This window comes from Cololabis saira, chromosome 2, assembly GCF_033807715.1.
Source record: "Cololabis saira isolate AMF1-May2022 chromosome 2, fColSai1.1, whole genome shotgun sequence".
Lineage (NCBI taxonomy): Eukaryota > Metazoa > Chordata > Actinopteri > Beloniformes > Belonidae > Cololabis > Cololabis saira.
Genome location: NC_084588.1, coordinates 9944132 through 9971194, shown reverse-complemented (window position 1 = coordinate 9971194; position 27063 = coordinate 9944132). Strand labels below are relative to the sequence as shown.

Below are 27063 nucleotides of genomic sequence, written 5' to 3'. Positions count from 1 at the left end.
ACGGGATCTGTCGGAAACAGCGCACGCAAGAGAGAGCGAGGAAGGAAACGTGGGTATAAGCGCGCACTCGAGCTGTAAGAAGCCGTGTTTTCTGGAACGCGCTCAGACAGACGGAGCTGCTGGAGAGACAGCAGACGGGGAGCGGAGGAGAGAGAGGAGAGGGGCGCACATCCATCCATCCATCCTCACACGCTCAAACTTCCCATGCGCGGTGCTCAAGTATGGCGCATGTCACATTGACAGCTGCCTTTGTTCCAGTTTAATGAAAGTTTTGGATCACAGCGGGAAAGAGGAGGAGAGACATCCCCGAGGAGGAACCGGCGCTCACATGGATTTCGTAGAGGCACCATAGCAGCTTTATTCTAACCGAGCCATAGCAGAGATATACCAGTCATGATTTGGGTCACGTTTTTACCATTTTTGATTGCGGGTGTATTCGGGAACAGGACGGTGGAGCAGGTGCCTTTCTTCCACGGGCATGTGTTTGAGAACTCGTCCCCGGGCTCGCGGGTCAACGGGCTCAGCGTCCCGTTGAAGCGGCTCAACTCGGTTCTGTGCGGCTCCGCTGGAGAGTCCGGCTCAGCCGCCGCGCACTTCCAGCTCCTGGGAGACGGCAGCGAGGATTTCCGCGTCTTTGCGCACCACAAACGGGGCCACGTTTTACTCAAGACCTCCCGGATTCTGGACCGAGAGGAGCGGGACGAGTACGCACTGGCACTGGGGTTATATTGCGCGCAAGAAGGGGACGCGTCTCCCCTGGAGGTGGCGTCCATCCAGGTGGACGTGCTGGACACCAACGACCACCAGCCCACTTTCCCCAGTGGGGATGTGAAGCTGAGTCTGGATGATGCCACTGCGCTGCGCACGGCTGTCTACTCCTTCACTGCGCGGGACGAGGACTCCGGCAAGAACGCAGAGCTCATTTACTTCGCCCTGCCCAGAAACGGGAGCTTTTACGCGGTGCCCAAAACCGGGGACATCCTCCTGGTGGACTCCATCCTCGGTCTTTACGAGCCCATTAAGTTTAAAGTTTACGCGCAGGACCGCGGGTGGCCTCCGCGCACGAGCAAGAGCGTGGATGTGGAGATAAACCCCCGCCAGTGGCCCGCGGTGGCCCCGCAAAGGAACGTGCAGAGGAACGCGCAAAGGAACGCGCAATTGCGCAGGTCCAGCAGGTCGGTGGCCGACACGGACAACCCGGTGTTCATCAGCGTGTCCGAGGACGCGGGGATCGGCTCGGTGGTGATGAACTTGAACCCGGTGAGGTTCCAGGCGGCCGAGTTCGAGCTGGTGGAGCCCGAGGCGGAGCGCTGCCCGGTCAGCGTGGGCCGGGACTCCGGGGAGATAGTGATAGTGAGCCGGCTGGACCGGGAGACGCGGCCGCTGCTGGAGCTCACGGTGCAGGTGCAGGACCGGACAGGTAAGACACTGTGTGTGTGTGTGTGTGTGTGTGTGTGTGTGTGTGTGTGTGTGTGTGTGTGTGTGTGTGTGTGAGAGAGAGAGAGAGAGAGAGAGAGAGAGAGAGAGAGAGAGAGAGAGAGAGAGAGAGAGAGAGAGAGAGAGAGAGCGAGAGAGAGGGGGCGGGTGCGCGCACTCCAGACTGGTCGTTGGAGTGCGCATTTTTGTCCTGCTCCATCTCAGTAGCAAGTTGTGCCAAAATATAATTTGTACAAAATATGATTTCGCTGGACTGAATTTTCTATGACCTATGAAGAAAAAAGCTCCACTTTTTTTTGCTTGTTTTAAGGGACGGTGTTAACGTGTTAGTCACTCACTGTTTAAACAATATTTTAAAGGGGACCTATTATGGCATCTAATACCTATTTTAAACAGGCCTTGAATGTCTTAAAAACAAGCTTTTGATTGTTTTTGCTAAATAAATTAGAAATTCAGCCTCTAAACCATGTCTTTAGCATCCCATTCTCTAACCTCATTCTCTATGAGGGATTCTGAGTGGGCGGGGCTATGATAATGAGGCTCTGTGCTGATTGGCTTCCTGAATGACTCGATACACCGCTACGAAAAAATGGCGGCAGCTCCGGCCGGTGGAGTTAGTTGTGGGTGTGATTTCACGCATCGGAGGCCAACCTACTGTATGTAAATCGCTCCGTCATTACGTATCGGGAGCAGAATCTGAACGGCTCGTAGAAGCCACATCAGACTGGACGGCTCATCCAGGCGGCTGTACAGACACTGCAGAATTTGGTTGCTTTATTCCTTCTCTGAGTTGGCAGACTGAGGGGAGACCACTTTATATATGTTAAAGCAAGAGAAAACTTGTTTTCATAATAGGCCCCCTTTAAATTCTTGGTGTGGACACCAAAATTAAAAGCCATCATTACAGGACTTTATCATACTGTTGTAGTATACAGGCTCAGAAATTCTTTTTTTTTTTTTAACTTTCTAACTTGTCTGCATATATATTAATGGTTAATACCATGTTGGTAAAAACATATATAACAAATATGTATATATATATATATATATATATATATATATATATATATATATATATATATATATATATAATTTTTTTTTTAATATATCATATATATATATATATATATATATATATATATATATATATATATATATATATATATATATATATATATATGTATTATTATTAGGCTCAGAAATACTTAAAGAAACAACTACTGATATGCATTTTACCCAAATGATTTGGGATGAAACACATAACTGCCAATAGAATCTATGTGATCGGCAAGTGTTTTTTTTAATTTTTTTATTGAGGCAATTGGGGTGGCCAGCAAATTTGTAGGGGGGGGCCTGGCCCCCCCCTGGTGGCGCCACTGAGAGAGAAAGAGAGAGAGAGAGAGAGAGAGAGAGAGAGAGAGAGAGAGAGAGGGGGGGGGGTGCCCAGACTGGTCGTTGGAGTGCACATTTTTGTCATGCTCCATCTCAGTAGCAAGTTGTGCCAAAATATAATTTGTACAAAATATGATTTCGCTGGACTGCATTTTCTATGACCTATGAAGAAAAAAGCCCCACTTTTGCTTGTTTAAACAATCTTTTAAGTCAAAATTTTAGAGACATCCATTTTTATTTCCCAGAATCTTCTGTACGGCAGAAAATGTGACCTGGATCGCTCATTTTTGCAAACATCTGCATAGGACAGTCTCCTTAAAAATATGTACATCTATGCCAGGCAGGTTGCAGTAAATAGTGACTTTTGCTTGAGGAAATATTTTATTCTGAAGATAGTGTGGTTTGATTTTGTGTACTCTTTATAGGTTGACTGACCGCTTTATTGTTTTTCTAAAGGACCAATAATCGGCCAAACTATTTATTCCCAGCTGATTAATTGGTCTGCCTCTGAGACTCTAAATGTAAAAAGTTTGTATACTGAAATATAAACATCCAAGCCTATTCAAACATTTGCTGGTGAACTGTGCCCTCAATAATGAGTTTTAATACTGACAAAATTACAAATACCAGAGAACATTTTTGTCAGACCAAAAATGGGAATGAATGTTGCCAAAAGGTTATTTTTTCATTTTTGGCCTCAGCTGTCACTGGGCATTGATTTCAATCCTTGATTCCTTGATTGCAAAGACAAAACATATGTGAAACCTTACTAATTAGGAACATAGTCAGGCACTGCATCCTGAAGTCCAGCCTTTGCAGTGTGAGGAAACCCATTAGCAGAAGCTGTTCTAAAGTCTCTTGGGGCCTTAGCCAAAGATTTGCAAGGGGGCCCTACAACTAACTAATCAACTTTATATGATAAGATAACCTCCACTAATGAAAAACGTGAAAGTAAAACATTTTTTAATAGTGCACATTTGTATTGTTTCATAATAAAATACAAACACCACCGGCACACAATGTTGATTACTTCCATCCGTGCACCTTAGGAGCACATGTTCTACATTTCTTGCCAATTAATTCTCAGACTTTGCATTCTTAGCTTGACAGTTGAGTTTAATTGGACACAGCTTTGATTTGATAGCTGACGAATAAGTTTTGTCCAAGATAGCGGTTTTATCTTCAGCCTGCGAGCTGAGTAAACAAGTTGATTGCAGGTGTCTTTACACTCAACATTAGTAGGACAGACTGAGCTGCTCTGAGCTAAAGTAGGTTATGTATTATCTGCATTATCTGCAGTACTTACCACTTTTTTATGTCTTTTTTTGCTCCTTCTGTTTTTTTTTCTTTTGTTTGTCACTGCCAGATGAATAGCCTCTCTTCATTTTGATATACCTGCTCTCATCAGGTCTGTTTAGTAAGATGCACAGCAAGAGGTCGCGGCGGGGCCCCTTTAGGGAGCTCTCCTCTGGCCAACCACTGTCATTGCAAATTCTCCTCATCCTCACTGCTCTGTTGTGATTAAAGGTTGCTCAGCAATGTTGCCAGGTAGCCAAAACCGAATTATTGCACAGAGGGCCCGAAACGATCATATTTCGTAAAAATGGCGAAGGAGAAACAGGTTTGCTGACAGCATGGGGCACAGGAGGCATGTCTGTGCTAGAGAGAAGTGAGGATAAGATAAATAAAACATGACAAAACTATAACAATTATAAACAAATGAATCTTCTGAATCTGATTCCAAATCAGACCAGTTGTGAGGAAATACTCACCTCAGGTTTTTGAGAGGAGTTGTGAAATCTTCGTACACTTCCAACTATTGAGTGTACACTGAACAGAGGTCCAAATTATTGTGCAAGTACGATTATTATTGACACCTGACAACACTGTTGGGGGCCTCCTTCTGGCTCAGGCCCCAAGCATTTGCCTGGTCCCCGTTGGCAAGTGTGCCTCTGTCTATCAGAATCAGTAGATTGTCTCTTCAGCAGTTTGCATGTCCTGCACGTGCAGAGTTGTCTGTTGGTGGCTCTAACTCAGGATCCTTTGTGATGATCCTCTCAAATTGCATCCACTGTATCTCAGGTTTTCAGAGAAATTCCAGCTTGCGTAGACTGAGTTCAAGTGGTGTCAAAGTGCACCGTGTTTGCAAAAGAGGCTAAACTGAGTGACACTCATCAGAGATGATGATGATTCATGTTCCTCGGTAAATTAGGACGGCGTGGATTTGTCTGCTGCAGCTGGCAGCGGCAGCAGCAGCAGCAGCACCTCCTGGGATGTCAAGGGACGAGCCCCACATCTAAACGGCCATCATGCCAGCAAGTTAGTTATCAGCTGCTCATCCACCATGAGAGCACAGAGACAAAGCTGACACGCAGCCACATTCGCATTAATAACTGCTTGTGTGAAGGGATGAAACACTGGGCTAATTGACCGAGACACTGAGCACGGAAGTCTTCAATATAGAGAGCAAAAGCATAATGTATCATCTGGAAAAAAAAATGCACAGAGTTTAGAAATGATACTGAGTCTGCACTTCCATCAATATCTGTTCACTGTGCTCGTTTGTCTACTACAAAGACACTCGTTCCCGTTAACAACACTTGACTGCAGGAATGACCCAATCAATGTGAACTATTGGTCCTGGTAATTTGAGCTATCCTGGAGCACAGTGCTGTTTTATACTCCCACTAACTGCATGCAATGTTGGCGTTTTGTCATTGCATCTGCCTTTTAAACTCATTAATATTGATGTAAAAAAAAGGAGTGGGGGAAAAAAAATCTTTACATTCACTGTTACAATAAGTGTCCTCGGAGACCCGTAACAAAAGGAGTCACTGTTTTATGTATTTAGTTTAGAATTTATATTCCATACCATCTTTCAGTTCTAAGGTTTTACCTCTCAGGACATAGTAAAACACTTTTCCGCTTTGCCAAAACATATAACATTGTTTAATATTATAGAAAAACCAAATACAATTCACAGTTCAGTAGCTAGCCGCACCACTTTTAGCAGTAGTAACTTGAATGATCATTTTCTGTATCATATTATCAGTCTCACATCATTGTGGAGTAATTTGGGGCTCTCTTTATAACTTTCCTTGGATGTATTGATGGTTAATGGCCCTTTGCTTGTGCACAGCTTGCTAAGGTCTTGCCACATTTCATTCAGGCTGAGGTCTGGAGTTTGAGTGGGACGTAGCAACCTTGATTGTCTTCTTTTTCAGTGAGTCTGTTGTAGATTTGCTCTTTTGCTGGAACTCTGTGTCCTTTTTTATGAGCCAGTTTACCCAAGCTTGCGACAGGTAGCCTCGTATTTCTGCATAGATAAGATGGTATACAGAGTTTGTGGAGCACCCAGTGACTGGAAGATCCTTTGGCTGAAAAACAAGTCCAAACTGTCAACTTTTTAGGTACGCTGCATTTGTGCAGACATATTGGATTTGGGTTTTTTTGCCAACAGTTGCACCATATATTATGGCCAGACAGCTTTACTTTGGTTCCGTCTGTACAGAAAACATTGTTCCAAGAATCTTGTGGTTTGTTCGAATGCAACTTTCAAGTCTATAGACTCTGATATGTAATTCTTAGGCTTTTTACATTACATAATCTGACCTTGTTGAGAACTTGCTGGGATGTTCACCCCTGGGATGATTGATGACTGTGTTTAATATTTTCCAGTAGTTAAAAAGCCTTCTCAGTATAAAGTGATGAACCCCAAACTGTTTGTAAATGCTTTTGCAACAGTAAAGGCCTTTTCTTATACGTTTCCTCTTTGGCATTGTATTACCACCCGCCTGAATACTAGAGAGCAGCAAACTGCTATTATTCAGGTGCTCCCACTTAGTGTTGATTGTTTAATCGGGTACATCGATAAGCAGCACCTACCTTAGCTTTAGTTAAATCAGTAAATCTGTAATGTTGATAAGCTACTGCATGTGTTGGTGTTTATATAAGCTTGTATTTATACTATATGTTGGAGAGCTAGTAGGGACTGTTAATAATAATACTGAAAATAACAATAGAAATAGTATTATGATGATGATTATGATTATTATGATTTAATGATAGCTTGCTACATAAAACTTTAGATTTGAACGTGTGCTTTTTTGTTCACCTGACTCGAACCATCGTGTTGCATTTTCACCGTAAGCCTCAAATATCTGAAGTTCCACTTAGACCTTATTAAGTTTCCTTCTTCTGATTACACAAAATCTCGGTAAAGATGTGACTTCTAATGTGATGGTAATTACATTGATGCCCAATTACTCATGACATCACGTTCCCATTCAGCATCTCACTACATGTTGTTGCTCATGTTCAGCGATGCCTGTTTGGACACAAATGTTTATGGTGATGGTTCAGTCCTCCATGTTTTTAATTTACCTTTACTAAAGGGCAGTAAAATAAATGCACATTACATGATGTTGGTTACAAAATATGCACGTTATGACTTACAGATCTATTCATATATCAGACACATTTCCCATCATGTCATGTGGATGCTGCACTTGTTTTCATATTAGTTGTGAAATCGCTTAGTGGCCTTCAGGATTAACAAGACATCATATCATATTGTCCTTATGTTCATTGTGCCCTGCCTTTATCTAAATTTGACCTTTAATGTATTTTTTCTCTAACAGGATGCAGGTTAACAGAGACTTTTAAGAGCAGGATAAGCGTAAATGTTTCTAAATGCATGGCTTTTAAAAAGACTAAAAGCCCAACAACCTTTTATGAGTTTGTTGTTCGGGGAGGAGAGGAGGGCCTGGGATGGGACACAGTTCTGTCTGTTTACTGCTTCATGCGGAAAGACAGCAAGTTTTCATTTCCGGGCTTAGCAGTGGGCCACGGGGGGGTGAACCGGGCTCAGCTTGGTGTCTCAAGCATGAGGAACGCGGCATTCGTTTGGTTGTTGGTGGCTTGGTTGAAGTCTTTTAATCCGTATGGAGTGGAGAGTCCTGCCGGAGCCTTGACCTCCCTCCATCTGCTCCCATTATCCCTGTAATCCCATCTCATTCTCTCTGTCTGCCTGTCTGTTGTGCTTTCTCGCCCTCTCCACTTTGCTCTCTTACTCTTTTTGCTTTCATTTTTTTTTTTGCTCTCCCTTTAGGGAATTAGTCGGAGTGGAGGCAAGGATGAGACAAGGCTTGACATGATTCTTGGATGGATAAAAGTGTGTGTGTCTGTGCGTGTGTGAGGGAGAAAAGAGAGGCTTGAAGTGTGAAGTGTCAGGGTATAAGGTAGAGATTTCTTGTCTGTGTTTGCGGTCCGTGTTGAACACATGTATCTGCTTGTGTCACTCACATTGTGAGTAAACAAACAAACCAGTTATCCGCCTGTGACTGTGACTTTTCTTTGCTTTTTGTCTGGTTATGGCACCGTTCACTCTTGAGGAAATGGACGAACGTCGCCATGACAAAAGAGCGGTTTCTATAGTTTTTTTTTTTTACTGGAAACTCTTTTTAACGCACATCTGCTCTTTTTACCAGGCACACAAATCCTGAGTAGGATTTGTGTGTTTTGATATTTCAATCCCTTCATTTTCACAAGTCGTTTAATACCGTGCCAGCTGCTATAAGAGCATCGCGCAAGCGCCATTAATTTTAACCCAAAGGTTGTTCCTGCCCATCTAAAACAGCCAATTTGAGGCTGTTCTTTGACTGCAGTAACTCCTGTTGGCACAACAATTAATGCATTGATTCATTTGGTTAATTAGCTAAATGAATAATTTACTTAGACACGCAGAGGCCCTTGTTTGACCGCGGAGCTCCCCTTTCTTGAAAAAAAAAAACACATGCCGAGTGCAGCTTTTTTTTTATCAAACTATCCGTCTTCCGTTCCCCGTCTTCATCTTGCCTGAGGGCTGGTCTGCCGCTGTGCAAAAGGGAACGCTCTGGACAAGTCAAGCTTTTCATGTGGCATATCTTGTTTTTCTACTTCTGTCCAAATGAAGCTATTACCTTGTCACCTTTGCAGCCGAGTACTGAACCCAGAGAAAAGAGAACGTCATTTCCTCGAAAAACATTTTCATACATTTCAAAAGAGATGAAAACACAAACCCGTACAGATCATAAGAAGTGGCACATCTACATTCATGCTTCATGTGGAAAAAAGGAGGAAAGACTGAGGAAGATGATTCTCAGAGTGGTTGCTGTTGTTCATGAGCTTCTCAATTTACATGAAGTCGTTTGTATTATTGCAGTTCCTTGTAAAAGAGAAGCTAAAACATTATACTTTAGACATTGGACAAGCAAGAGATTTGTATTTGCACCTGCAGATGACAGCTCATACTGCCGTCTTCAAACAAAAGTTCATCTTGTCTAAATATATGTGAACAGAAAAGTATTCTAAAGTATCCTGTTACAGTAACAAGTTGAATCCTGATCAGAGTGCTTTTTGAATACACCTGTTCAACAAGTTTTTGAAGCTTTCTTTTCAAGAGAAATAGTTTAAAGAATATAGCCAAACTTTGTATGTCTTTAAGCTATTAGGGTCTAATGTACAGATAAGAAAAATGGAGCATTATTGTATCATCTTCTCCTTTATCATCGTCATGGTTTGCCTCATTTGCTTCAATTGGACAAACTGATTCACTCATCTTAATTAATTCATTATTTTTTGTCTGGCTTCATTGTATGGCGCAGGGATGGTGCGCACATACCCCCTACCATCCAGACCTAAACCTTCAACTGTGTCATCAGATGTGAGTCACTGGATCACATTCCTTTTCAGTGATATGCAGATGACACCCAGCTCTTTATGAGGCCCAAAGAAAATGAGCACTTCAGGCCTTTCTTGGTAACATTAATTCTCTGATGACTTCTATGTTTCGTTGTTACTTCTAAAATAAAACTGTCACGAGTTGGTAGATGACAAAAATTAAACCAAAAGCGCTGCAGAGCAGGGTTAACAAAAAACACAAGCGCAAAAATCCAAAACCATGACAGGACACAGGTGCAGACAATCAGGGCAGATGGAACCAGGGAGGTCAAGACAGAACTGAAACACAAAGACACGGGTTTCAAATTAAAACAGAAACAGACCAAACTGTTACAAAAACAAATAAAACTTGATAACATCAATTCCTGGATGACTTCTATGTTTAATTGTTACTTCTAAAATAAAACAAACAAAAAAAACCAACATATATATATATATATATATATATATATATATATATATACGGTGTATATATATATATATATACGGTGTATATATATATATATATATATATATATATATATATATATATATATATATATATACGGTGTATATATATATATATATATATATATATATATATATACATATATAAGCAATCTGGATGGCAGTACTTTGACCTCTAATGCTAATGAATTTGCTAATGAATTTCAACATGATTACCGGTAAACATTATTATCACCCACTTAACATTTGATATTCCAGGAGATAGATTTTCCTCATTTTTTTTTTGTATGACTTCACAAACCAAGTGGGTTTGTGAACTAAGACTTGATTAGAAAGACAGGATTAGGATAAATGAAGAGAAACAGCTGGTTTTAATCAAGACAACTGCCGACTCATCTCACAGATTTCTTCCCCAACTAGAGCACATGCACACACACACACACACATGCATGCACACACACACACACACACACACACACACACACACACACACACACACACACACACACACGCACACACACACTGTAAAATGTGTGTGTGTATCACCAAATCGAGTACTTAAATGTGCTACTGCAGTGATTGTACTACAGGGTTCTTCCATGCAGTGTTAATGCTGTCCCAATTTGAAACTGTTGCTAAGCTCTAACACTGGAATTGATGATTTCTTCTTTGTAATTTTCACTCACTTCTTTGTAATTTTCACTTTAATTTCAAACAAAATGAACCCAATTCATCCTATCCTCAGCTTTTTTATGGTTATTTCGTCTTTGGTGTCAAGGATCAAATGCTGTAAAATATTTTTGATACCATGAACTTGACAAAGCGGTGTCCTACCACATCGGCTAGGAAGGCAATCACTGGGGATTTCAAGCATTCCACACTCAATTTTCTGACTGTTATGAGTGCAGGACTGGGTTTCATGGAGTGTGCTGGCGGGAGGCGGACTTGTCACTGTGAACACACTAATACCTAAAATGCACACAGGCTGCACTAAATCGCTCAAACACATGGATCTACACACACATTTACTGTACAACACGACAACGTATTCACTTTGCATTCCGGTTTGGCAAAATGCCATTTCGTGTCATAACAGATGGTAGTGAGGAAATGCTGTGAGCGGCATGTGCACATCATCCTTTGTACACAGATATGCATTTATATCTGTTTGTCTCGTAGAGTAACTCGCTCATTTGTGATTGTTCACGCGCAAAAGTGTGTGCATAACCAGTGAGTACACATCCAGTAAACACATGTTTTTTCCGCATATTTTTTGGCTCATGCACACCAAGTTAAGATTATCATCTGGAGTGTTTGTGTTTTCATGCAGGAGTCTCACCCGAGCCACGCAGCGATCTTCCACTGACTCCCAAACTATTTTCCCTCTTTGCCTGTTTATATTTTGCAGTAGCATTGCATTTTTGCTTTTATGTATTCTGTTTTATTTTTCTGGCTATTTAAATGGTTCATTAAGAGACACCAAAATAGAAAAAGGTTATTTCAAACTCTCACTATTGTTAGTTGCATTGCTCTTTTCACTGAATTCAAGTGAGATCTGTTTTTTTTGTTGCTTTTTTTAATTTCCTTGCTCAGCAGTGGTTAATACCTGTATTTTGTTGAAATTGCAATTCTTACTTTCGTGTTCTGTCAAAAGGCTGTTGTTTTCATTGTTCTTTGATTGAATGGCTCTTGGTATTTTTCTGTTAGCACAGAGGGGAGTATAAAGATGTTCGTGATCAATAAGCATAAAGACTGCTTCATTAACATATTTCAAATTTGTGAAGATGAACGGGTATCGGTGTGATGAAGTGAACGAAGCTTGCCGACAGTAGCGGGAAGAGGGTTGAATTATCTGAGGATAATTGGTGTGCTCGCTGAGCTAAATTTGCTGTGTACACAAATATATTCATCTGCTTTTTAAACGTATTCAAATGGCAACGACAGCTAAAGCAGAAGACATTAAAGGAATCAAAGCCAAACCTTTGTGCTCGCTTTTGAACCGCGACTGAAGTCGACAAAGGCTGTTAGAACTGCTGAACTTTATTGTGGAGTGTGAACTGAATGAAGGTAATGTGCCAGATTGACTGTGTGCTCTACAGTTGGAGTTGAAGATCAAACACTGAGAGGAGAACAAGTGCTACGTGGGAAACGTCAGGTCAAGAGTTGGTTATCATCAGAAATAAAGTTTCCAGTTGTAGTTAAATGGCTGACAGGTCTGGTAAAGTGAAGTTAATTACTTTACAATTTATAAGGGTGTCAAAAGTGTCTGGTAGTTTTGCTACATGGGTTACATCTTTAGTGGGATCATTTCTCATAATGTATCAAGTCTTGTGTAACCCAAGGTTGGCCCGCTGAACAGTGAACAAATTAGCCAATCAGTGTGAATATATCCGGGACTTTAAAGGCACTTTAAAATGCTAAATATGCAGCTATCAGCGGTGAGTCCTTTGTCCAGTGAATCAAGGAACAAGAGTCAAGTAATCTTCATTCAGTTCAAAAAGGGTTGATCCTACCACCAGTTGTGGAGGTTTAATTGAGTCCAAGGTAGTTTGCCATCAAGGATTTAAGAGGGATTCTTTGTCCAAATCCATTCAAAGGTTTCAACTAAAAAAACCTGACCTGAAACAGGTCAGAAAAGAGTAATCAATATCTCTTAAATCAAAATTCATTATCAGTTGTACAACATTTCTTATCTTAAATTCTCAAAAATGGTTTCAACATTTACCCAATACAAAATATCATAGGGAAAACCACTATATTTAAGTGTTACAATAGCTTTAAATAAAGCCAAAAGTGCCACAAAACACTTCACAAACAAAAGTACAAACCTTTAGTCGTTCGGGGCTAGAACAAAAAGCCAAATCAAGTTACAACTCAAAATCAAATCTTTCAATGGGCTTTTAAATGGAAATGCTAAGCGCTAATTGTTTATGCTAGCAGGTTGTTAGCGCCTTTTACAAGCGCGAGTTCGGCTCGACAACACATAGCCTATGACTTAGAGTCAACATAAGAAAAGTAGCTCACCGCTGATAGCTGCATATTTAGCATTTTAAAGTGCCATTAAGATCGCCGTCTGCCCACGTTGCACCAACCCAGCGTTGATCACCAAGTGGATGGAGGAAGTGACCCCAGGCTGACCCGGATATATTCACACTGATTGGCTAATTTGTTCACCTGCTCACTGTTCACCGGGCCAACCTTGGGTTACACTTGTTTTATACATTCTTCCAGCTAATCTGCCTGAAGTAATTGAAGATAAACATGCAAAAGTATCTGTCATCGCCAGATAACCTGAAGACTTTAGCATAATTTAACATAAAACACAGAATGCAACTCTTCAAGAAACTTCTTTACCTGGATGTTAAAGACAGTTGTAGTGAAACTGCTGCACATATTTGTTGATGTTTCGCTTTGCTGTGCACAAAGTACAGTAGAAAAAATATGTTAAAAATAGAGACGCATGTGTTGCCACAGCTAACACCATGATAAGATGGTTCAGTTTATACTCAAGGAAAGATAAACACAGCCTAATTCAGCCATGACCTGCAGTCCATCAACACGGAGCCTCACGCCTAAAAGCTTTTCCGCATTTGATGTCAATGTCACTATTTCAAATTCTAACAGTCCAAAAATCTTAAAATGAATGTTTGGAAATCCAAGAATCTTCCTCTGCATTGCTACAAAAAGCTTAGACAATCACACCATTAAAAAAAAACTGCTTGGTGAAGTGAAAATCGTAACCCTTTAGTTATAGCCCTTTACTTTAACCCATTAAATATGCACAAACTGCCCCTATCAAAATGTCACGGTTTTTGCAAGGTCTTGTGTAAGGCGCCTCTTGTGATTGTGGGAAAACACGTTGCTCTGTTTTAGAAGGGCCACATATTTTGAAAAAACGACAAGAAATTGAAGAGATTATTGAAACTACTAAAACTGGGTTATGAACTCTCCAGTGCGTTGATAAAACCTGGAAGGCTCAGGGTGAACCATAATCTTCCAGGAAGAAACACAGTTAGAAAAAAATATTGATGATTGTGTCTGGACATTACTTAAACATCTGGTGAAATCTAATGAAAGAACATCAGCAGTAGTACTTACAGTAATTAATTTGCTAGGGAGTATAAAGGTTAGACCAAAGGGAAAGAACAGTCATGTGGTCTGGTGAGTGCTGAATTATTCCCAGAGCGACTGGAACAACAGGGGAAACTGATGAAGTGGTGCAGCCATTAGAATAGAATAGAATAGAATAGAATGCCTTTTATTGGCATTTATACATGTACAGTGAAACTAGAGCATCTCCCTCTTCAGTGCAACACAGTAATATATGACGTACATTTGAGTAGAAAAAAGTAAAAATAATAAATACTTAATGTGCAAAAATGTAAGAGTGATGGGTATGCAGATGATAGAATAGCAGGAGGTTTTGTTATTGCACATAAAATGTTTGCACAAAGTCCAGCTGGAGTGGGGTTGAAGTCGGACTGTAATTACGCCATGTTAGAGTTTAGGGTGGCGATGGCTTTCAGGAAGAATCTATTTGTCCTGGTCCTGGACCTGTAGCGTCTCCTTGAGGGCAACAGGTCAAACAGTTCAAAGCCAGGGTGGGAGCTGTCCATCGCGATATATCTTGGCTCTGCTGATTAGGGGTGTGCAAACAAGGGTACCTCACTATTCGATTTCGATTATTGGAGCTTCGATTCTTCGATTCTTTGATTATAACGATTGTGGATTCGATTCGATTATTGGTGCCACGATTCTTCGATTATTGTGATTTTTAATGCTTTTTTCCATACAAGATTGATTTGGTCTTCATCTGTGGCTACATTTGTAAATAAATAGCCAATCAATTAACTCAGTTCCTCTAACAACACTCATTAAGCAAATAACAAGGTTTTTTGAACATTTGACATGTATTTTTCAAAGACACAAAATAATTTATTTCATTACTATGTAAACATTTGCTCTTTGACTTACTTAACTTTAACCAGGGAAAGCTGCACTTGCATGAGAGCCCCCTCTACTGGCGGAAAACACTGAAAACGGTCAAGCCCTGGATTTAATGAGTTCATTAATTCAAGTAAACCAGATATGTACTTACATCAAATTTATTTAGTGTAAACATATCTGCCATATTTCAAGTGAACAATAAGAAATTTGCATTCTTGAAAATGAAATGATTCAGCAGCTTATTCAGTCTGAAATCTGGATAGGATAACTTTAAAAAAAAAATATATATATATATATATATTTTTTTTTTTTTTTTAATTAATCGATTCAAATCGTCACGTGACGCATCGCGATGCATCGACACATCGATGAATTGCACCCACCTCTACTGCTGATGCAGCGGGGGGTGTAGGCATTATACCTGGTTTCTGCTGTTGACAATTCCATGATTCAGTCTTGGTTTAGGGACCATAAGACATCATTTTCATGGACACATATCGCAGACCAGTAGCGACTGTTTTCTCGGGGGGGGCTGCTATGCCAAACTCCTAAATGGACATATACCAAAAAGCAAGCAAATAATGTACTAATGTGCCTCTCAGATACAGCTGTAGTCATAGGAGTTGGGATGATGATCTTGAGCAGAGCCACAGTCTCTGAGAAGAAGTCCTGAAGGTTATTCCCCATGAAGAGCTGGTACAGAGCCACAGAACTCATCATTGCTGTAGATGAGGCCCAGTTCAGTTTTCAACTTGTTCTTGTTCCGCAAAAGATAAACGTCCATGGTGGTGTTGTTCAGTGCTGCTTCAGGGTTGTTGTAGTGCAGGATTCTGTCTGCTTGTAGCAGTGCAGCATTGATCAGATGCTTGGTGAAGGAGAACCGGTCTTTTCCATGGCCTAAGATGGTGTCACAAACCTAAAACATGAATGGATCAATTTAACAGAATATGGAGATGGGTATAAGTCAGCTTTACAATATATATTGTCTAATATATAAAAACTAAATATTTTATGTATTATGTGTTCATTTAAAGGAGCATGAGGCTCCTTTTAAGAAATGAGACTCTATAGCGCCACCCTTCACCACGACAGCCGTCGGGGGTACTGCAGCCAACAGTGAAGCCGGCACGGGAGAACGGGGAGAACGTACATGCAGCGTCATGTGACGTCACATCCACAGCCCAGTGCGGGAAATTCGGCCCCAGCACTGCAGCACATTTTGCGGCACACAGCCTGTTCAAGGCAACGGAGAGATGCGCTACAGGGCTCATTCTTTTTGGTTTGGAACGCTTCATCTGACATTATTACTAGAAAACTTAAAACGTTAACGAATTTTTTTCATAAATCCTGCCTCAATCCTGCCTCATGCTCCTTTAATTTAAAGGGAAAATGCAAATTAGCATAGCACCTCTATAAAAGTAGACTATTATATTATACATGGCCTATTCTAAGGTGTGTTCTCACCTTTCTGCACAATACATTGAACATTGTAAAAGACCAACAGCACACATTTAGCTTCTATCTCACCTCTGTAGCTCCCCTGTGAAGGTCAGTGTGGGCCGGTCTTTGCCACCTGAGATACCATTGTGTTCTCCACAGAAAGTAGGGAAAGAACCTCTGAACAGGACCAGAAGAGAAAAGTTAAGCTTTACTTTCCAGGTAAAATAACAAGAAATGTTAAGTTCAAGCATCACAGGGACAACACATCATAGATATTAATTTACTTGATATTTTGAATGTTGTCTGTCAAACTCACCTTGTAACAGATGGCAGTGACGGAGCATGGGTGTTGGTATGTAAATCCAGCTGCATTCAAATGCAGCTTTGGGGTCACTAGGGCGGCTCCTATCTCTTGTATTACAGAGGCAACTTTCCGTAAATCTCATTGAAAACCTTGGGGATGTGCTGGGGAAGACTGTACCCACCATCCCAACTCTCATCACCAATAGAAAAATGTAGTGAAACATTAATGCAACTCTTGATGTTAATAAATGACATGAATCTGAATAGTCTAATAAAAGAGTTTTAGAGCGCGTGACTTCTTTTTTTATCCAGACATTGTATATTAATGTACACTGTTTAACAGAATTTCCCCAGTCACCATGTCTACTGTATGTATTATATCTTTCACTGAATTAAACATTTTGATTTGCTGATTGCCATCAAATAGGATAACCTAAAACCCAGAAAGGCAGATGTTCTCATTGAACCACTCAGGAACTTTTATTTTATTTTATTTTCACAGTCACACCCTCCAATGAGAAGGAAAGGAAGATATAATGTCCTCCTTTTTATTTCAATCACAGTTGGAGGGTTAAGTCTTTAAATGAACATTTCATCTGCAGTGGAGAGATGAATTCTTCTATCTTTTAATGCACATAATAGCCATTTCCATTGTAAGGTCCAGTCATTACAGGACACCGAAAGAAACCATTCTCATCGATCACATAATGCACATTGTAAACAATTATTGAATTACTGAATCAATTAAGGGGACGGTACTTTTATGGAGGCATTTGTCATTGCGGCCTGAATGGTTTATAGCCAGCAAGCTGAGGTGCACCATCATCCAGCGAAAAGCAGTCACACCACAACAGGTGAACATGTGATGAAATATAATATTAGTTCTAACTGCTGCTGTTAAAAAAATAAAAAATAAAATAAAATAAAACACTGGCAGTCAGACTGAAGAGACGTATCTATGCAGTCTAAAAGAGAAATGACTAATTTCTTCTCTTTAATGCGCATGGTACCAGCTTGAGAACACGAGATGATGCAACTGGCAGCATTAGCAATGTACAGCAAGGTACATCCTTGTAAAGAGTCCTCATTATGTTCACATATTCTATATTGCTCTTCTTATACTACTTCAGCCCCTCTTTTGCACACCGTTTATCTCGCGACTTCTGTCCACCCAACAAAAATACTTCAAAAATCAAAAATGGTTGAAGATGGGACAGCTTCTTCTTGTCTAATTGTAGTATTTTGGAACTAGGCAGGAATTGTATAAATATCTTTCGTGATGATATTGTTAAGTCCTGGAAGAAAATCATGGTAATTTCAAGCAGTTTGGAAGCAGTATATTGTGGAAGAGACTTGTTCAGTCTCCTTGGATAAGATTTGGGACTTAGCAAAGCTTTGACATAATTTTCCTATTTTTTCTTTTTCTCATTCTTCTTTTTTTTTAAATAAAAGTAAGTTGGGAAAGGTCAGCACCTGTTATTGACTATAGCACCCTGTACTGTGAACTGGAGGGATAGACTCAGACCCATTCTCAAATCTGAGCAGGATGGAACAGGTATAGAACATGGATGGATGGATGGATGGATGGATGGATGGATGGGTGGATGGGTGGATGGATAGATGATGGTTGGATGGATGCATGGATGGATGGATGGATGGGTGGATGGATGCATGGATGGATGGATGGGTGGATGCATGGATGGATGGATGGATGGGTGGATGGATGCATGGATGGATGGATGGGTGGATGGATGCATGGATGGATGGATGGGTGGATGGATGCATGGATGGATGGATGGATTCATGGATGGATGCATGGATGGATGGATGGGTGGATGGATGCATGGATGGATGGATGGATGGGTGGATGGGTGGATGGATGCATGGATGGATGGATGGATGGATGCATGGATGGATGGATGGATGGATGAATGAATGGATGGACTGGCAGCAATGGTTTGAGCCACTCCAAACCTCCAGTCACCTTTCACTTAATTAGATAAATGTTGTCATTTTAATAGAATTTTCTCTGGTTTCGAGTGTCACCTCTGACACTTGTCGGAAACATAGCCCACTTATGATACATTTAAGTATTTTAATGGAAGCGTAACAAGGATTGCTATTTTGCATTAAAAACTGACATAATGAACTCATTTCCTGCAGTTTTGAAACTCTAGTGTTTGCTGCAAAGACTAAGCAGATGGTAAATTGCTTTGCCTTCAGTATTGTAAGCAAACTGACACTAAAAGTTTCTCCTATGTTTTTTTGTCTCTTTTAAAATTATGTTTTTAATTAATGTCTGTCGGTCCTAAATTCTAAACATCGACTACAGCAAATCATTTATATGCAGATGCATTAAATAAAAATGGTCATTTATAGGATTTATCTGTTGGCAGTGATTTTAAGTTCAACCTCTTTAGCTTAAAATAGAAAGTGAGACTTATCAAACTGGTGCAGAGGAACAGGGTTTAACTAAAAAAAACATTGCAAAAAGAGAATTAAGAACTAATACAGGGTTGTATTGCTTTGTTTACAGGCTAGGTGTCTTTCTAGCACTTGTGATTTAAGAACTAGACGATGAGCTCCAGTAGGCTACGTCTCACCCTGTCATGCCTTAAGGATTAATGATTGCGTATACCTCAAGTTATGGAGGAAATCCAGAGGTTAATGGGATTGTCAGCTCTTATCAGTCATGTGCCCGTGTAAGGCTCTTGGTCAGTGACTCAACTCTACAATATGATCCATATTTAAATAACTTGGGATAAACAATGAGCAATCTTGCCTTATAGAAACAGAACTTAGTCATGGACCCGAGGTAATGCATGGCTGCAACTCATTTGTATCGGACTTAATGTTTTTTTTGTAAGATAAGCACTAGGTTTTAGGAAATGTGGATTCATAGCACAACAATCAAACGGAAATGAATTCAAATGAAACTGTCCCCTTGAATTGGTTCTGTGTGTTGTTATCAAGGTGTCTGTTTGCCGTTCTTGTGATCAGAAGACTGGATTGTTATTCCACATCTTACAGGCGCGCTGCCAGTTGTTTAATTCCCAGGAAAGTTAAAGTGTTTGCCAACACTGGCAATGAGAATTAGAAAATGACTCAGGGAGAATTGAGCTCTGATGGAGACAGTAATTGAAGATATGCAGAATCAGAGATAACAGTATCATTGAATTCATTGTTTTGAACAAAAATGTTCACTGATTAAACGTACTGAACATTGTATGCATATGAATAACCTGATGTGTTGCCCCCGGCAGCCCAGCCATCTGTACACACATACCGATAAAGGTTTTTCAGGAAATGTTGCTCTTCTTTTGTTCTCCTTTTGTTCTCCAGTATCGATGCAAAATCACTAGTGTTAAACTAACACGAGACAGTGTGTATATACGTCCACTTTTTTATACTGTTATCTACACTAACACTTTTAAAATAGTTAATTATCTAACACGGAACCAAAGTTACTCCAACACTGTATTGTGTTCAGGATCAATACATGTGATCGGAAATAGGGTGTGGTCAATATAACACTGCAGGTGTTTGAAAACATGCCTAACTCAAAAAAGAAACGCACTAACCCGTGATGGAATATAGGTCTCATTTTACTCCAAACAGTGTCAAAATAGCACTAAAACATGTGGACACATACACACTTTCTAGTGTGAATTTAACACTGGTGAATCTGATGTGAAATAGCAGCAACAGGATCTCTCTGGGACATTTATGCAAAGAAAACGACATTGTTAAAAGAAATTTGGTGCTAATGTGTCGACAATCTTTTCCTGTGAGCCTCCTACTCCTAAGAAGTCGTCTGCATGCTGAAGTCATGCTGCCTCTGCAGCTGCTCACTAATTGACGTGTGCATCGCCATAATATGGCGAGAGTAGTCCTATTTATTTGTGTGTGGGCAGAAGCCACAAGGTAGCTTCCTCGTGTCTTGCCTTTCTGCCAGCTTCTGCTGCAGCGGGATCAATTAATGTCTGCATGTGTGTATAAGTGTCTGTGTGTGTGTGTGTTTGCCTCTTTGTAATTGCAAGTGTGTGTGTGGGAGGGCCAGCACACGTGTTTTCAGATCAAACAACTATGTTGGTAATTGTGTGTGCACGCGTGTGTGATGTAAAGCCCTCCTGTTGAACTGCAGCCCCAAAGCACCTCCTCTAATATGCTGAGCACACAGGAGAGCTCCCTCTTCTTCCGACTTATTTCTTTATTTTGTTTTTCTGTTTATCCCAGATAGGCATCAACACTTTCTCTTGCTTTCCATTTTTCTTGCTGACTGAGAAGTGTTTTCTTTCCATCTTTTTTTGGCACACGTATTATGGCCACTTCCTTCGGTATATTTCAAAAACATCAGGCAGAGCATTCAGTATATATATCGACTGATTTATTTTCTCAACCGCATCTCTCTTTCTATTCTTTTTCACAGTCCCCCCAGTGTTTTCTTTCGTCTGCTCTCTTCTGATTGTTTCACACTACCTCCTCTACATTTTGGTGGTATCGCTCCCACCCTCCACACCGGCTGGTTCCTTATCGCACTTCCATCTTTTTCTTTCAGATCTTTCCAATTACATTTTCCCACGGTCGTGACTATATATGCCTGCCTTTTTTTTTCCACTTCTTGGGGACGCGCATTCCTCACCCTCTCTCTCGCTGTGGCTCGTGCTATCAATGTGAGTGATTGTGCAATCCTGCGGCGTGTAAAAGACATGAGGAGACTGTCAAACAGATCAATAGACGGTGTCTGAATATGGCTTCTAACCCCCTTACAAGCAGCATTATTCAGACACACACACACATACACACAACCTCGCTCATGCAAACCTGCATGTTGAAAAGCAGTCATGGATGTGAAAAAACAAATACTTTGTAGCTTTGCGTTTTCCTTGCAGACAAATGTAGAAACCCTGCAGATGTACATGTCTGAATAAACACAAACAAAGGACACGCAACATATCTCTATCCAACAGAGACAGATATAAAAAAAATGAAAGTCGCACATTTGAGGCAGTGGTTTGGGTCGCGTAGACAGGAGGAGGGATTATTGTGCTTTACCGTGATCGATTTCCTATCTCAACCGGCAGAAATGAGTAAATCTGAATAAAGACAGGCAAGTTAAGAGTTAAAGGATGGACACTACTCTTTCTGACTCTCCATAGGCGCACAAGCACACACTTACACACACAGTGCCACGATAATGTATTACAAGTGTCTGATCTCTTATCTATGCCCCATAGTAGTGGCCACTACAAAAAGTGGAGCTGGCACCATGCACCGCAGTGTTTGTCAGATCATCTATCAGCTTGAAACGGCTTCGGCACCCAGGGTATTGAAGCTGCAAATCAGTTATATTAGACCTCTGTAATGCCTGCATCCACAAGAATACTTCCAGTTATATCTTATATTTTAACTCACATTCCTGCGATTTTCTGTAAGTTTTCACCTCTGCAGTAGAATGAAAACATGCAAACAATGGAAAAAGTACAAAGTCAGACCGGTCAGTTGAAATTAGTGAAAATCTAGGCCAAAGTTTGGAAAGGATTCAGGAGGTTTACGATTGTTTGAAGCTGAAATAAGCAAGAAAGTTACAGTGAAATCACTTCCAGCAGTGTGTTGGTAAAAAGGATTCAGTGTGGAAACAGAGCAGGAGGAATTTGAGTTGTAGTTGTTCTTTTAAAGGAGCTTGAGGCCGGATTGTGGCAGGATTTATGAAAAAAATCCGTATACATTTTAAGTTTTCTAGTAATAATGTCAGATGAAGCGTTCCAAACCCAAAAGAATGAGTCCTCTAGTGCAGGGGTTCTTAACCTTTCTGACCTTGGGGCCCAATTTTTTCAGTACAGAGTGGCCCGGGGCCCATTAAATATAAACACTGTATAGCAGGGGTATTCAACTTTAAGAGGTCCATTTAGAGAAAATTTACTCAAGCGAAGGTCCAGAACATCATAATATATATATATATATATATATATATATATATATATATATATATATATATATATATATATATATATATATATATGTGTGTGTGTGTGTATATATATATATTCAAGTAGCCTCATAGTTGTATCAACATCTGCATCTGACTGTTATATTAAAAAAAGTACATATTTGCCAATTTTTTTTTTTTCTCTTAAAAATAAAGTAGATTTTATTTTATTTTTCAAATGCTATCTTATTTTATTTCTCTACCAGCAGTTTGAATTTCCCCTTTTCTTTGTTAATTGTTTCAACACATTTTTATACTAAATTAATATAAACACATCTTAACAATTTAAGGTTCAGGTTCTCATATGCATGTGGAGGTGCTCATTGATGAGCCTGAAACGATATTTAGTTTTAATTATGTTCACTGTGGAGAAAGCTGCTTCACAGCTGTATCTGGACCCAAACATGGGTGTTTTAAGATGCTCAGCTTATTTTTCTGTGACTTCAGTTCAGACTTGAGTGGATATGTTTGATGAAAAACTTTGTTTTGTTTCAGTGGCGTTTCACTTTCGCACTTTGAACGCCACGGTCTCTGAACGTATGAGACACTGGTTTTGTCCCAGTGGGAAGACTGAACAGGATGAATTTGTCCATTCCGGGTTGCATATTTAAAAATACAGCGAGGACAAAACTTAGTTTGATTTTACTTTAAGTTATTTACATTAATAAGTTGTCAGGACTCAGTGTGTCGGGTTTCATCCGAGCCTGATCAGCTGCGACGGGCACAGCCCGCACCGCAGCTCTCTGGTCGCGCTGCAGCAGTTACTTTCTGATGCTTTTTCGAAAGCCCGAACAGTCCAGTCCAGCAGACACGACAGCCCACGCATCTACATCTACCATCCTTCAGCAGTAACGACAGAGCCTACCGCCCGAGCGGCAGCCTCAGCCGACCTCCCCGGCCGCGGGGACGCGCCGGGATAAATGAGCACCCCGCGCTCGCTCGCTCTGGGCGCAGACCCAATTAATCGATCCCTAATCCTGGCGGATCTAAACCTACTCTGTGCAAAATGAAGGATTTTCTCTGTAAAGACACACCATTTCTCTTACTATTACACGTACAGCTAGCTGAGTGTCTTCTTCTCCTCATTTGGTTGGGAGTTGCTATGCAGTCCCGCGGCCCTCGCGGCCCACACGTACAAAACTGAATTTTTTTTGGCGGCCCACTAGATGGCGCTCGCGGCCCAAGTGTGGGCCGCGGCCCTATGGTTAAGAATCACTGCTCTAGTGTATCTCTCCTTTGCCTTGAACAGGCTGTGTGCTGCAAAATGTGCTGCAATTCGGTCCCGAATTTCCCGCGCTGTCCTGCGGATGTGACGTCACATGTCGCTGCATGCACGTTCTCCCCGTTCTCCCGTGCCGGCTTCACTGTTGGCTGCAGTACCCCCGACGGCCGTCGTGGTGAAGGGTGGCGCTAGAGAGTCTCATTTCTTAAAAGGAGCCTCAAGCTCCTTTAAGAGTCATTGCTTATTTGACCACAGCATGAATGCTGTTTTCCGTATCAATTTTAAATTGTCAGCACCTATTTTGGTATATTTGATCTGAACATGAACAGTTATGGGACAAGAGGTAACAATGGCAGATGAGCAACATGTACCACCTTTGGAAAGCTGGCGAAAACAAAGGTAGTCTCTTAAAATGTGTCCACAACACAGCGCAACCTGGGAGTCCCCAGAGTGAAATCAACGCTCATTTTTTTAAAGCAAGTTTACTCTGAAATGAAGCAAAATGTATAGTAAGTTGTGATGGGTTGGCATAGTAACATAACTGATACGATAATTGTTGTGTTTATTGGTATCTTTTCTTTTTAATCTCTTTTAATTTGTGTGCCTTTTTTAATGTAAAGCACTTTGTGATTTTATATCTGTGAAAGGTGCTATATAAATAAACTTTACTTACTTACTTACGTATTGGTGACATCGCAATCCGTCGGAGAACTCTTTCAGAGACATGGCAAATTTGGAGACAGGGACTACGACGCTGGAATGACAACAGAATTTTCATTAGTCAATCTATTACATTCCTTATGTGTACAGTTAGTGCACTCATATTTTGTCTTTGAGAGTTTTGGCTCCGTTGTCACACACATCTTCGATGACCTGTTGTCGCAATCATTTAGTGCTTAGTCTTAATCAATCTTCTTCTGTTGAAATTGCAATGCTTTCAGTTTTTCTGTGTCACTTGTGCATCCAACCTCCTGATGTGCTGAAGTATTCATTTTACTGAACTTGGACCATCGGTCACATTTTTATTATTAATGTACTCAGTTTAACCCGGATGGTTAAAACATATAACGCTGAGGTATGGATAGTTTTTTTTTCCACAACACAGCTGACGGCTCATGCAGAGGATGAGATTTCTCAGCAGATCTGTCATTCTGTACAAGACACAGTCATCTATGATCATGTGGCTGAACTGCTCTGAGAAAGAGGTATCTATAGCAGCAAATCATGTCATTAGTAAAATTGCTTTTAATGGGATCATTGCTGAATTTGCACTGTGGCTAAAAGACCTTGAAACATTTTGAGAAGTGCAGTTTCATGTGGGGAAACAGCTGGCTGGGAATGACAAAGCAAATGAGACTGAAAAAGAGGCGAGACGTTTTGCTGAATCACTTTTTATACTGCTAAGTCTGAATGGTGGCATAAAGCACATAGATTTTATAAAGGTTTTAGTGTGGATAGTACCAGGCGGACTCTCCATTTGGGCACTTGGATACCTATACTGTGCCAAAATGTGCCAAATGGGTTTTTTACATCTTTGAAGGGAATCTGGCTATAAAATACTTATGATTTCGTAAATGTAAAGTCTCAATCCAATAATCACTGCGCTCAGTGCGGGTCTCTCTGTGGGTGTTGTTCTCTATTCGCTGTGCAACTGTGCTGATCCAAGATGGCTGCCGCGCTCCAGTGTTTACTCTCAACGGTAGAGCCCTGATGGATGAAGTCTCGTTCAAGTGTAATATCTCGTTTGAAAGATCGCGACATGTAAAATGTCAACAAAGTTTACGTAAATTCCCAAAAGCCACAGAAGTCAACAAAATGGCCGGCAGGATATGAAATGACGGTACATGAAGCAGTTTCACTACTATGAAGGATTAAGCATTGAATGTTGGTCAAAGAATGATGTGGATAGACTGAAAATGACAACAAAACGGTAAGGAAATAAAATATACTGCTTTTGGTCGGGAATAGCTTTGGGATTTGCTGACGTAGCGTGTGATGAATCTGATGTGCTTGCTGTGAAATGTGAATTTTGGCTTTCGGTTTGTTTTGAAATTGGCATGAAGTGGTCGGCCCAGAAAAGATTTTGTTCAGTATCATCTGAAAGTGTAGCTTTTATAGTTTCATATGATGATGAGAAAATTGATCTTACGTTCTGTTGCGTTTTGTTGCGGGTGTTGCTCATGTTGATGGTGGCATCATTTGTTGCATATGTATTTTGAAGTTGTTATAAATCAAATAATTTGTTGAATAAACATAGCCTACTTGGAGTTTTGACATATTGGCTTTATGGCTTCTTGTTTGAGAAACATTTGAAAGAAAATACCCTGACAGCACTTGAGTAACCTTTTTACACATGAACTGGTAAATACAGCTGCTTTCCCGGGGGGAAAGGTTATTAAAGAACACTTTATTTCATTTTTCATTCCTTCCATCCTGTAAATACTTCTGGTCATTGTACATATTACATACTTACATACATAATATATAATTTTTACGTACTTATTATATTTTTATTTCTGAACTGCAGATGTGCTTGAAGAAAACTTTTTCCTAATGCAATATGTAGCACTTTCTTCATCCTTGCCGAAAGATTTTTAAACAGTACAATTATTTAATAATGATTCTCTGGATAAAGATTAAAATTGTAGTTAGAGTTTAGAACTGACAATTAAAATTTGAACAATATTGACATTGACGGAAATGTTGTTTTGTTGGTGCCAAATCTAAAAGTTAAAGTTAAAGATTGATTTATTTTTGTTATTTTTATTCCTGAGATATTAAATAGGAGGAGGTTGAATGGAATTTGCAATTTAATTTTTTCTGATAATTTACAAGAGAACTATTCTTCTCGGGCATTTTTGGTAGTTTTTCTGTGGTTTCCGTGGAGACATTGACAATTTAATTGTGTAAGCCAATCTTGAGAAATATATTGTGATATAAATTGTATCCATTTTGTCCAGCTCTATTTAAAAGTCTATGTGAAGGTGTTTGTTTTCCCGCTCTCGCTGTGTTGCAAAGTGGCCAGTAAACTGGATTTGTGTCTCAGAGCAGCAACAGTGTAATTTTTTATTGTCAAGGATTATGGGGCTTTTGGACCTACAAAGAAAAAAGAAATAGGTAAAGACTTTTTTGATAATTGGGAAACTGAGGTGGGAAATTAAATCTT

General features: G+C 40.3%; 1 protein-coding gene across 1 annotated transcript in view; it reads left to right on the top strand.

The window, feature by feature from the left end:
- Positions 1-303: 303 nt before the first annotated feature.
- si:ch211-186j3.6 (neural-cadherin) overlaps positions 304-27063 on the top strand; it is a 361581-nt gene continuing 334821 nt past the window's right edge. Inside the window, exon 1 of the mRNA XM_061737325.1 lies at positions 304-1420. Coding sequence (XP_061593309.1) covers positions 394-1420 — 1027 coding nt within the window. The 5' untranslated portion in view covers positions 304-393. The remainder of the gene's footprint in view (positions 1421-27063) is intronic.